This window comes from Hyla sarda, chromosome 9 (genome assembly GCF_029499605.1).
Source record: "Hyla sarda isolate aHylSar1 chromosome 9, aHylSar1.hap1, whole genome shotgun sequence".
Taxonomy (NCBI): Eukaryota; Metazoa; Chordata; class Amphibia; order Anura; family Hylidae; genus Hyla; species Hyla sarda.
Genome location: NC_079197.1, coordinates 148426203 through 148440056, shown reverse-complemented (window position 1 = coordinate 148440056; position 13854 = coordinate 148426203). Strand labels below are relative to the sequence as shown.

The 13854-nt window shown below is 46.2% G+C and overlaps 1 protein-coding gene across 1 annotated transcript in view; it reads left to right on the top strand.

Annotated features, from left to right (window-relative positions):
* The window catches only part of LOC130290394 (C5a anaphylatoxin chemotactic receptor 1-like), a 96320-nt gene extending 92962 nt beyond the window's left edge, over positions 1-3358 (top strand). The window contains exon 3 of the mRNA XM_056537976.1: positions 2234-3358. Within this exon, the coding sequence (XP_056393951.1) occupies positions 2240-3304 (1065 nt within the window). The 5' untranslated portion in view covers positions 2234-2239 and the 3' untranslated portion in view covers positions 3305-3358. The remainder of the gene's footprint in view (positions 1-2233) is intronic.
* The last annotated feature ends 10496 nt before the right edge of the window (positions 3359-13854 follow it).

Here is a 13854-nt window from a genome sequence, read left to right as displayed (position 1 = left end):
TATGCAATCTAAGCACTGAATGTAAAAAAATTGTGTAAAAAAAAAAAAAATTGTTAATAAATGTGATTTCACCCCATCTCTAATAAAAGTTAGAATCGCCTCCCTTTTCCCATTAAAAAAATTCCATAACCCCCCAACATGCGATGGCGCCGACATATGATCAAGTCGACATACGATGGCCTCTCAGAGGCCATCGCATGTCTATGTCAGCATCGACATACGAAGCTTTTATATGTCGGGGCCATCGCATTAACTGCCATCAGACAGCGCAAAATGCTTAAGCTGCTATCGGATAGCAGTTTAAGCATCCCGGACTGGTTCACTTACCTATTCCCGCTGCTCCGGGTCCACTTTGCGATCCTCCGGCGTTTTCCGCATCTTCTCCGGGGTCCGGGCTTCGCTTTCCAGCGTCGTTATTATGTCGCTACGCACGCCGTGCCGCAGCAACGTAATAACGTCACCAGAAAGCGAGGCCCGGACCCTGCAGAAGATGCGGAAGAAGCCGGAGGATCCCGAAGAAGACGCTGGAGCAGCGGGACAGCAACGGGAACCCCTGGGACAGAATCGGGAGCAGTGAGGACGTGGTCCGGAGCGGCGGGGACAGGTGAGTATTAAATGCACTTTTTACATTGCACGTATCCCTCAACATACGATGGATTCGACAAACGATGGGTCGTTTGGAATGAATTACGATCGTATGTTGAGGGACCACTGTATGTTAACAAGAATAAACATAAACATATGTGGCATTGCAATCAGAAGAGGACATTTTTGAACATGCTAATTTTGGTACAAAGAGTTATAATTTTTTAAACGAAGTAAAACAAAATAAAACCTATATATTTTTGGTATCAATGTAATCGTATGGACCTGCAGAATAAAGATAAGGTGTCAATTTTACCAAAAAAGTGCACTGTGTAGAATCGGAAGCCCCCAAAATGGCATTTAGTTTTTAAATTTTGCAATAGATTTTGTAATGAAATGAATTATGTCATTACAAAGTACAATTGGTGTCGCAAAAACATGCCCTCATATGGGTCTGTAGGTGGAAAATTTAAAGCGTTATGATTTTTCGAAGGTGAAGTGGAAAAAAACAGCAAAAATGAAAAAAACGGTGTCCTTAAAGGGTTACTCCACTGGCCAGCATTCAGAAGTAAATGTTCTGAACGCTGTTTTTGCGCTGCGAGGGTCGGCCACGCCCCTCGTGACATCATGGTCACGCCCCCTCAATGCAAGTCTATGGGAGGGGGCGTGATGGCCGTCACACGCCCTCCCATAGACTTGTATTGAGGGGGCGTGGCTGTGATGTCACGAGGGGTGTGGCCAACCCCCCAGCTCGAAAACAGCGTTCTGAACATTTAATTCCGAACGCTGGCTAGTAGAGTACCCCTTTAAGGGATTAAGAACAGTTAAAAGTGAAAATTGTAAAGATATTTTTACTGTATTACTTTATTACCAATATATTTACTGTATACTGGCAATTGCTCAGGCTGACCCTTTGAAAAATTAGCTATTGTTTGAAACGCATCACAAAATGTTTTGTTTTACCTACCATTGTATTGATACATAGTAAGGTTGAAAAAAGTCACACGTCCATCAAGTTCAACCAAGAGAGGGGAAGATATAAATATACGGAAGGGGTATTGGTAACCTTGGATAAGAAATCTATATAGTTGGCCCTTCAACAATCTCAGGCCTCAGTTTACAATATTTTCAACATATAATGGTCTTTTCTGGACCGTTGTAACTTGAAACCAGACACTACATACAATGTACGGACAGTCCAGATCTGTGAAACGTGTCAATGGCTGGAAGAACTGACCAATCAGAATGGGCATTTCACTAATAAAACCCCTGTATTACTGAAGTGTATGCACTGACTGGTGTCTGGTAGCGCCCCCTACAGTACAGGGAGGTTACCTGCAGGGTTACCTGCTCCTTTGGACACCAGGTGAGGGCGGCTCCATGTAACTTTTTTAGGACATTGTGTGTTCTGTACAGGACCCTGAAGAAGCTCCTGTCCCCTACATAGACAGTGATTACAGCTCCCAGCAGATCTTTATTACTTCTATATGTAAGTACTTGCTTTATCTCTATTAGTTATTTACTTATTTTTCTTTAATCTTCACTTTTTCCAAGGATCAAGTGCCGGATCTTTCTGTTCTACAGCTGGATGCCCCTGCAAATGTTGAATGATATTGGCCCTTATGAGGATCTTTTTTCTGTTTTTCAGGTTCTCATGCAGACCATGGATTCTTTGATGGAAACAGAGTATGCAAATGATAGTTATGACTATGAGTATGACAGCAACATTACTACACCTCTTATAAATCATGGGACTGGAAAAGTTTCAGTCGTTGACTGGTTTTCCATATTCCAGTACAGCCTTGTGGTCGTGCTTGGTATTCCTGGGAACGGCTTGGTGGTGTGGATCACAGCCTTCGAAATGAAACGCACAGTGAACACCTTATGGTTCCTGAATCTAGCAGTGGCTGATCTCCTGTGCTGTCTCTCCGTGCCAGTTAACATTATGACATTATTAACCCTGGGACACTGGCCACTGGGCCTCTTCGCCTGCAAGTTTATTTCTTCCATTCTGATAATCAACATGTATGCCAGCGTCTTCATCCTGACTTTGATCAGTATAGATCGGTGTGCCTTGGTGATGAAACCTGTATGGTGTCAGAACAACAGAACTCTACGAAAGGCCTATGTAGCATGTGTCGTAATGTGGATCCTGGCCGTCATCTTGAGTAGCCCAGTCCTAATCTTTCGAAACATTAGGGAGCGCAATGGAATAGAATACTGTGTACTTGACTATACATTGCTTAGACACCACAGACAGACAGTGGAGGACTTCATTGGCCTTTGCCGTCTCCTTATTGGGTTTGTCATCCCATTTCTGGTCATCATTGGCTGCTATGCAATGCTGATACGTTGGGTGAAGTTACGATTTACACAAAACACCAAGACGATTAAAGTAGCCATTGTGGTAATCATTGGTTTCTTTGTTTGTTGGCTTCCTTTCCATGTGGCAGCGGTCATCATAGCTATGAATTCATTTAGTTCTCCATTATATCACCGCACAAAAGATAATTATAACATTTTCATTGGCCTGGCATTCATGAACAGTTGTATCAATCCCATCATTTATGTGCTAATGGGTCAAGACTTTAAGAGTAAATTTAAAAGGTCTTTCAAGGTTACTCTAAAGAATGTCTTAGAAGAAGATACAAATCCCTCTTTTGACTCCAATAGGTCAAATCTAACATCTGAAACAAAGAGCACAGAAACATCTATTTAGTAAGCGTTTCATGGAAAGGCTACTGCATGTGAGTTACACTGCAAGTTACACCTGATGGAGTGGTTAAAGGGGTACTCCGCCCCTAGACATCTTATCCCCTATCCAAAGGATAGGGGATAAGATGTCAGATCGCCGCGGTGCCGCTGCTGGGGACCCCCGGGATCCCCGCTGCGGCACTGCGCTATCATTACAGCACAGAGCGAGTTCGCTCTGTGCGTAATGACGGGCGAAATAGGGGACGGAGCCGCGTGACATCATGGCTCCGCCCCTTGTGACATCACGGCCCGTCCCCTTAATGCAAGTCTATGGCAGGGGGCGTGACAATTGCCGCGCCCCCTCCCATAGACTTGTATTGAAAGGGGCGGACCGTGACGTCACGAGTGGCGGAGCCGTGACGTAACGATGCTCCGGCCCCTGTATTGCGCGTCATTACGTGCAGAGCGAACTCGCTCTGTGCTGTAATGATAGCGCTGTGCCGCAGCGGGGATCCCGGGGCTCTCCAGCAGCGGCACCGCGGCGATCTGACATCTTATCCCCTATCCTTTGGATAGGGGATAAGATGTCTAGGGGCGGAGTACCCCTTTAATGGCTGCACAATTCTGTCAGTAACAAGTCAGCTATAGGCTATGTTCACATGGAATGATTGCACAGAAAATTTTCCTGTGGACATTCCACAGACAGCTAGGACCGCTCGGAAATGCGCTGTCTCATATATGGCAATGCATTTCTTTGCAGAATCTGCAAAAACATTGAACAAGTCTATTCTTTTTGCGGACGCCGGAATCGGGATTTCCGTGGCAGATGTTTCTGTCGTGTAAACAGTGCAGCAGAATCCCATTAAAATCAATGGGACTTTGCTTGTGCGGAATGTCCATGTGGAATTCTGTACGGACATTCTGCTGTGTGAACAAAGCCTTACAGGGAAAATTGTGTAGCCATCAGCCACCATGGTTTACAGCACATGCAGTTGACATATTGTCAGACTGTAGATCAGATAATATTACTTCACCAGTGCATAGTTTGTGACCCCTCATGACAATAGAACTATAATCCTCCCTTTAAATAATTAGGTCTTGATTTTCATAGATTAGGTATATGGGATGGTTTGACGGGAGACTATTATAGTCTAATATACACTGAACAATCTCACTAGCTCTAATTCAACACCTGTACCACCTTTCCTTTTAAATGGGCATTGTCAGATACAATAACTTTTGATATGTTATAAAGCATGCAAAAACAATGGGGAAGATTTATCAAAACCTGTCCAGAGGAAAAGCTGCCCAGTTGCCCATAGCAACCAATCAGATCGCTTCTTTCATTTTTACAAGGTCTCTGCAAAATGAAAGAAGAAATCTGATTGGTTGCTATGGGCAACTGTGCAACATTTCTTTTGCACAGGTTTTGATAAATCTCCCCCAAAATGTTTTGCAATTGCTTTCATCAGAAAATTTTCAGTATTTCATACTGAAAAAGCCAGTCAAAAAAGTGGCCACTAGGGGTCCCCCTGCCTCCTGGGACACCTACCAGTCCTGCAGTGTCCAGTGGTCATGGACATGTCATGGACACCATGAGTGATTGACAGGGCTGCAGGCAGGTCCAGAGCTGTTGTGCTTGCTGCCGGCCCTCTGTGAGTCAGAGCAGAGTGAGAGAGGGGGAGGAGTCATCACAGTGAGGAGAAGAGAGGGACACGCCCCATGCCTCTGCATGGATAGAAACCTCACTGAGCAATAATGGCAAGTAAATAAAGGTAATTCTGAGAGAAATATAGGCCGTAGACACATAAAAATGAGGTGTACATGATCAGGATGAGGTACTAAGCAACATATAACAGTTTTTTGGGAAGAGGGGATCTGACAGGTACGCTTTAAAGGAGATCTCTGGCAAAAAAGAACTTATCACCCATCCACAGGATAAGAAGCTGATCGCTGAGGGGTACGACAGCTGGGGCCCCCCGTGATCACCGGGATGGGACCCGACGCTCAGTGAGGATCATAAGCTCTTGGGTCTTTTCGGTGCTCCTATAGATATGAATGGAGCGCATGCCGATGGCTGTCAAGGCATGCTGTGAGTAGTAGTTTTGCAACATCTGGAGGTCTCCAGAACAAATTCTGTAAAAGAGAATGTAGAGATGTTTGTACTGCCGACAGTACACATGAGATATCCGTCGGGCGAGTGTTTGTTGTACTAGCTTGACCAATGCTATATTTGTCCACCATATGCACAGGACACTGTAAACTTTTATTAATCTGCTGTTAATATTTCGTACATTTTTCTGGCTTCTGTAATGTAATAAATTCTGAATAAGCAGACTGTATCCATTTGTGTATGTGTACGTCATATTCAATAAAGTTGAGTGAATGAGCTTTACCTAGTTGCAACCATCTGCCAAATAACCACTGTTCACACTGTATCTTGTATCTCTCAGTAGAATATATTTTTAGACAGGAGTAAGGGTATGTTCAGACAGTAAAAAAATGCATGCTTTTCCTCTCCCATTGATTCCCCCCCCCCCCCAAAACACATTGATCTAAAACTGTGCTGATGAAAGATTTGTCAAATGTTTTGGTCAGTTCTGAACGTGTGGAAGTTGCAATTAAAGAAGTTGTCCAGGAATTGAAAAACACAGCTAATTTCTTTCAAAAACCAATCCCCGTCTGTCTCCAGGTTGGGTGTGGTTCCGCAGCTCTGTTCCATTAAAATTAATGGAGCCAAGTTTTAATACCACACACAACCCGGGGAAGAACGTGGAGCTGTTTTTAAAAGAAATTACCTCTGTTTTTTTTTTAATTCCTGGATAATCCCTTTACATTTGAGTTGCATTTCCTAATCCCCCCCTCCCCCCCCCCCTGACTTCCTGCATAATTATTACTATCAAGATAATAGTTTATGACCCCCACATAATGAAGATGCAAGAGGGATCATAAGCAATGTCATTCATTCTCTTAAGTGATGCAAAGATTTAGGGGGGTTTATGAGGTGCAATAAAAAGTGAAAAGTGGGTTAACAAACATAACTACTACAATGGGACCCCAACTACTACATGGGGGTATAAAAGAGAAGTAACTACTTACAAGGGTGACCTAACTACTACATGGGGGCACAAAGGAAGGGCTAACTACATACAAGTGTGACTTAACTAATACATGGGGGGCACAAAGGGAGAGCTTACTACTCACAAGGGTGACCTAACTTCTACAAATGGGTACCTAAATACCATATGGGGCACAAAGGGGCCTAATTAGTATATGGGGGATACAAATGGTTCCTAATTACTACACAGGGGCACAAGGGAATCCTAGGTAGTATATGGGGCAAAAGAGAAAGTTAACTACTATGTGGAGGCACAAGGGGGTCTAATTACAGTAAGGAGAACACAAAGGTGGCTGTGTGGGTAAAATGAGGCACTATTACTGTGCGGGGCAGTAAGACAGGAAGCCTGAATAACTTTAATCAGAGAACACGCCCCCTGTGAGTCACTGGCTGTAACTGCACTGTTTTCACATGTATGACCTACAGTGTAGGTATTGCCCACTATAAGGGGCACAGGATGGCCTAATTACACTATAGGGGCACAAAGGAGGCCTAACAAACCCTACTATAAAGGGTGTGTATAAAGGGGGGGTCTAGCCTGGTATCACTGGGGGAGATTTATCAAAACCTGTCCAGAGGAAAAGTTGCTCCATAGCAACACATGAGACCACTTCTTTCATTATTAACAAGGCCTCTGCAAAATGAAAGAAGTCATCTGATTTTCCTTTACACAGATTTTGATAAATCTCCCCCTATTAGTGTATTTTGGCAGTCTGGTGTACGGTCTGTATCCAGTATGGGATCTATTAACCCCTTCAGGACGGAGCCCATTTTGGCCTTAAGGACCGGAGCGTTTTTTGCACATCTGACCACTGTCACTTTAAACATTAATAACTCTGGGATGCTTTTAGTTATCATTCTGATTCAGAGATTGTTTTTTCGTGACATATTCTACTTTAACATAGTGGTAAATTTTTGTCGATACTTGCATCATTTCTTGGTGAAAAATCCGTAAATTTGATGAAAAATTTGAAAATTTTGCATTTTTCTAACTTTGAAGCTCTCTGCTTGTAAGGAAAATGGATATTACGAATACATTTTTTTTTGGTTCACATATACAATATGTCTACTTTATGTTTGCATCATAAAATTGATGTGTTTTTACTTTTGGAAGACACCAGAGGGCTTCAACGGTCAGCAGCAATTTTCCGATTTTTCACAAAATTTTCAAACTCAGTATTTTTCAGGGACCAGTTCAGGTTTGAAGTGGATTTGAAGGGTCTTCATATTAGAAATACCCCATAAATGACCCCATTATAAAAACTACACCCCAAAAAGTATTCAAAATGACATTCAGTCAGCGTTTTAACCCTTTAGGTGTTTCACAGGAATAGAAGCAAAGTGAAGGAGAAAATTCACAATCTTCATTTTTTACACTCACATGTTCTTGCAGACCCAATTTTTGAATTTTTACAAGGGGTAAAAGGACAAAATTTTTACTTGTATTTGTAGCCCAATTTCTCTCGAGTAAGCACATACCTCATATGTCTATGTAAAGTGTTCGGCGGGCGCAGTAGAGGGCTCAGAAGGGAAGGAGCGACAAGGGGATTTTGGAGAGTACGTTTTTCTGAAATGGTTTTTGGGGGGCATGTTACCTTTAGGAAGCCCTTATGGTGCCAGAACAGCAAAAAAAAACCCACATGGCATACCATTTTGGAAACTAGACCCCTCGGGGAATGTAACATGGGATAAAGTGAACCTTAATACCCCACAGGTGTTTCACGACTTTTGCAAATGTAAAAAAAAAAAATAATTTTTTACCTAAAATGCTTGTTTTCCCAAAAATTTTTTATTTTTAAAAAGGGTAATAGCAGAAAATACCCCTAAAAATTTGAAGCCCAATTTCTCCCGATTCAGAAAACACCCCATATGGGGGTGAAAAGTGCTCTGCTGGCGCACTACAGGTCTCGGAAGAGAAGGAGTCACATTTGGCTTTTTGAACGCAAATTTTTCTCTGGGGGCATGCCGCATTTAGGAAGCCCCTATGGTGCCAGGACAGCAAAAAAAAACCCCACATGGCATACCATTTTGGAAACTAGACCCCTCGGGGAACGTAACAAGGGGTTAAGTGAACCTTTATACCCCACAGGTGTTTCACGACTTTTGCATATGTAAAAAAAAAAAAATTTTTTTTACCTAAAATGCTTGTTTTCCCAAAAATTTTACATTTTTAAAAAGGGTAAAAGCAGAAAATACCCCCCAAAATTTGTAACCCAATTTCTCCCGAGTACGGCGATACCCCATATGTGGCCCTAAACTGTTGCCTTGAAATACGACAGGGCTCCAAAGTGAGAGCGCCATGCGCATTTGAGGCCTGAATTAGGGATTTGCATTGGGGTGGACATAGGGGTATTCTACGCCAGTGATTCCCAAACAGGGTGCCTCCAGCTGTTGCAAAACTCCCAGCATGCCTGGACAGTCAACGGCTGTCCGACAATACTGGGAGTTGTTTTGCAACAGCTGGAGGCTCCGTTCTGGAAACAGTGGCGTACCAGACGTTTTTCATTTTTATTGGGGAAGGAGGGGGGCTGTGTAGGGCTATGTGTATACGTAGTGTTTTTTACTTTTTATTTTATTTTGTGTTAGTGTAGTGTAGTGTTTTTAGGGTACAGTCGCACGGGCGGGGGTTCACAGTAGTTTCTCGCTGGCAATTTGAGCTGCAGCAGAAAGTTTGCGGCAGCTCAAATTTGCAGCCAGATACTTACTGTAATCCTCCACCCATGTGAGTGTACCCTGTACGTTCACATTGGGGGGGACATCCAGCTGTTGCATAACTACAACTCCCAGCATGCCCGTTGGCTGTCGGTGACTGCTGAGAGTTGCAGTTTTGCAACAGCTGTAGGCACACTGGTTATGTATCACTGAGTTTGTGACCTAACTCAGTGTTTCACAACCAGTGTGCCTCCAGCTGTTGCAAAACTACAACTCCCAGCATGTACGGTGCATGGTGTACGGTGACTGCTGAGAGTTGTAGTTTGCAACAGCTGGAGGCACACCGGTCGTGAAACACTGAGTTAGATAAAAAAAAACTCTGAGTTTCACAACCAGTGTGCCTTCAGCTGTTGCAAAACTACAACTCTCAGCAGTCACCGAAAGCCAACGGGCATGCTGGAAGTTGTAGTTATGCAACCAGCAGATGCACCACTACAACTCCCAGCATGCACTTTAGCTGTTGGTGCAAGCTGGGAGTTGTAGTTATACAACAGCTGAAGGTACACTTTTCCATAGAAAGAATGTGCCTCCAGCTGTTGCAAAACCATAAGTCCCAGCATGCCCATAAGGGAATGCTGGGAGTTGTGGTGGTCTGCCTCCTGCTGTTGCATAACTACAGCTCCCAGCATGCCCTTTTTGCATGCTGGGATCTGTTGCTAAGCAACAGCAGGAGGCTGTCACTCACCTCCAACGATCCTCGCCGCACAGGTCAGTCCCTCGTCGTCTCCGCCGCCGCAGCTGCTCCTGGGGCCCCGATCCCAACAGGGGCGCCGGGGATCGGGGTCCCCAGCACCCGGGGTGCACGTCCCGCACCCGCTCACGTCCTCCGGAAGAGGGGTGGAGCGGGTGCGGGAGTGACACCCGCAGCAGGCGCCCTGATTGGTCGGCCGGTAATCTGGCCGACGAATCAGGGCGATCGTGAGGTGGCACCAGTGCCACCTCACCCCTGCAGGCTCTGGCTGTTCGGGGCCGTCATAGACGGCCCCGAACAGCCAGTAATTCCGGGTCACCGGGTCACTGGAGACCCGATTGACCCGGAATCGCCGCAGATCGCTGGACTGAATTGTCCAGCGATCTGCGGCGATCGCCGACATGGGGGGACATAATGACCCCCCTGGGCGATATGCCGGGATGCCTGCTGAACGATTTCAGCAGGCATCCGGCTCCGGTCCCCAACCGGCTAGCGGTGGGGGCCGGAATTCCCACGGGCGTATGGATACGCCCTCGGTCCTTAAGGACTCGGCATGCAGGGCGTATCCATACGCCCTATGTCCTGAAGAGGTTAAAGGAGGTCAAAAGTAAAATTTGTGTTTTAAATGCCATCATCAGTTGGAGGAGGGTACAGTATACATAGGCAGGGCATACATATATACCTTTTACAGAAGGCAGGACACCGTGCCAGCACCATCGCACAGCAAACACCTTGCAGCCCAGTGGACCCTATTCATTTATAATGGGGCCCAATGAGTTTCATTGTTGTGTCTATCATTAACCCTTTAGACGCTACAACAATAAAGCCAACAAAGGCTCCAATTAAAGCTACTCAAAACAATTTGGATATAAAATTTTTCTGTTAAAATTAATTAATTATTTGAGCCAAGGGGGGGGACTTAGCCTGTAGTGGGGTTTTCCAAATAATTTATTTTTGTTTCACTGTTGATTTATGGTAAAATGATTGATGTCATTACAAAGTACAATTGGTGGCACATTAAAAAAAGCCCACATATGGGTCTGTAGGTGTAAACATTGAAAGCATTATGGCTATCAAAAGGCAAGGAATAAAAAAACTATTTCATATTTGATGCACAGGATTTGAAACTGCAGATCCTAAATGTAAACTACGGTAAATGACTAAACACGGCTTTAAATCTGCAGCTTCAAATTCTGTGCATAAAATATGCACAGTATTTTGTATGTGTAAATAGACCCTAGGTGGGTAAGGAAATCTTAGTTTTTTTCTCTCCAATAGGCTTCTATAGGAGGTGGGGTGGGTTATGTGTAAACTCAGCCTTATGGGCTGGTAGTGCGGTCTGTAGCTGGTACATTATTATTTATTCTTTATATTGCCCTAGTTTCCAGAGAGCTGTACATATTTTAAGGGGTATAATACATGATTCAAACACTGGTTGGCTGGTACTGAGGGTGCAGTCTGTGGCTGGCACACTGTTATAGGGCACCTCTGGCTGGTACTGGGGGTGCAGTCTGTGGCTGGCACACTGTTATAGGGCACCTCTGGCTGGTACTGGGGGTGCAGTCTGTGGCTGGCACACTGTTATAGGGCACCTCTGGCTGGTACTGGGGGTGCAGTCTGTGGCTGGCACACTGTTATAGGGCGCCTCTGGCTGGTACTGGGGGTGCAGTCTGTGGCTGGCACACTGTTATAGGGCACCTCTGGCTGGTACTGGGGGTGCAGTCTGTGGCTGGCACACTGTTATAGGGCGCCTCTGGCTGGTACTGGGGGTGCAGTCTGTAGTTGGCACTGTTATAGGGCACCTCTGGCTGGTACTGGGGGTGCAGTCTGTAGCTGGCACTGTTATAGGGCACCTCTGGCTTGTACTGGGGGTGCAGTCTGTGTCTGGCACACTGTTATAGGGCACCTCTGGCTGGTACTGGGGGTGCAGTCTGTGGCTGGCACACTGTTATAGGGCACCTCTGGCTGGTACTGGGGGTGCCGTCTGTGGCTGGCACACTGTTATAGGGCACCTCTGGCTTGTACTGGGGGTGCAGTCTGTGGCTGGCACACTGTTATAGGGCGCCTCTGGCTGGTACTGGGGGTGCAGTCTGTGGCTGGCACTGTTATAGGGCACCTCTGGCTGGTACTGGGGGTGCAGTCTGTGGCTGGCACACTGTTATAGGGCGCCTCTGGCTGGTACTGGGGGTGCAGTCTATGGCTGGCACACTGTTATAGGGCGCCTCTGGCTGGTACTGGGGGTGCAGTCTGTGGCTGGCACACTGTTATAGGGCGCCAATGGCTGGTACCGGGGGTGCAGTCTGTGGCTGGCACACTGTTATAGGGCACCTCTGGCTGGTACTGGGGGTGCAGTCTGTAGCTGGTACATTATTATTTATTCTCTATATTGCCCTAGTTTCCAGAGAGCTGTACATATTTTAAGGGGTAAAATACATGATTCAAACGCAAGTACAATGAACATGGACCAGTAAATGACAGACTAATATAAAGGGAGAGAGGGCCTTGCCCGAGGGTTGGCTTACAGTCTACAGGACACATTGTTGGGGGGCAGCTCTGCTTTCACAGGGAATTTGAATACCACTAATAACACTGAAATGGAAAATGTTATGGGGCACCTCTGGTTGATACTAAGGGTGCAGCCTGTATTTGGCTCACTGGTATGGGGCACCTCTGGTTGGTACTAAGGGTGCTGTCTGTATTTGGCACACTGGTGTGGGGCACCTCTGGCTGGTACTGAGGGTGCAGTCTGTAGCAGGTACACTGATATGGGACACCTCTGGCTGGTACAAAAGGCGCAGTCTGTAGCTGGCACACTGTTATGGGGCACCTCTGGCTGGTACTGAGGGCGCAGTCTGTAGCTGGCACACTGTTATGGGGCACCTCTGACTGGTACTAATGGCGCAGTCTGTAGGTGGCACACTGTTATGGGGCACCTCTGACTGGTACTAAGGGCGCAGTCTGTAGGTGGCACACTGTTATGGGGCACCTCTGACTGGTACTAAGGGCGCAGTCTGTAGGTGGCACACTGTTATGGGGCACCTCTGGCTGGTTCTAAGGGCACAGTCTGTAGCTGACACACTGTTATGGGGCACCTCTGGCTGGTACTGAGGGCACAGTCTGTAATAGGCACAATTATATGGGGCACCTCTGCCTGGTACTGAGGGTGCAGTCAGTAGCTGGCACACTGTTAAGGGGCAACTCTGGCTGGCACTGAGGGCACAGTCTGTAGCAGGCACACTGATATGGGGCATCTAGGGCTGGTGCAAAGGATGCAGTCTGTAGTTGGCACACTGTTATGGGGCAAGTCTGGCTGGCACTGAGGGTGCAGTCTGTAGCTGGCACACTGTAATGGGGCAACTCTGGCTGGCACTGAGGGTGCAGTCTGTAGCTGGCACACTGTTATGGGGCACCTCTTGTTGGTACTAAGGGCACAGTCTGTAGTTGGCACACTGTTATGGGGCACCTCTGGCTGGTACTGAGGGTGCAGTCTGTAGCTGGCACACTGTTATGGGGCACCTCTAGCTGGTAGTGGTACTGAGGGTGCAGTCTGTAGCTGGCACACTGTTATGGGGCAACTCTGGCTGGTACTGAGGGTGCAGTCTGTAGCTGGCACACTGTTATGGGGCACCTCTGGCTGGTACTTAGGGTGCAGTCTGTAGCTGGCACACTGTTATGGGGCAACTCTGGCTGGTACTGAGGGTGCAGTCTGTAGCTGGCACACTGTTATGGGGCAACTCTGGCTGGTACTGAGGGTGCAGTCCGTAGCTGGCACACTGTTATGGGGCACCTTTACTTGCACAGGGAATTTGGGCGCCACTAATATCATTGACCTGGAAAATCAGTGCTTTATACATGCTGACTATACATGCACCACAACATTTCCTATTGTACAATACAAATAACAAAGCTATACTTGGGAACCCGAGTGTCCTGCAGTAAGATACAGCATATGCTACAAATGTTCAGAGCCAATACTCCTTGTTAAACCCTTCTCGGTATGAAACCGGAACTAACGCACGTGGTACCTGTTTAAGGTCGGACCCTTCACAGAGCT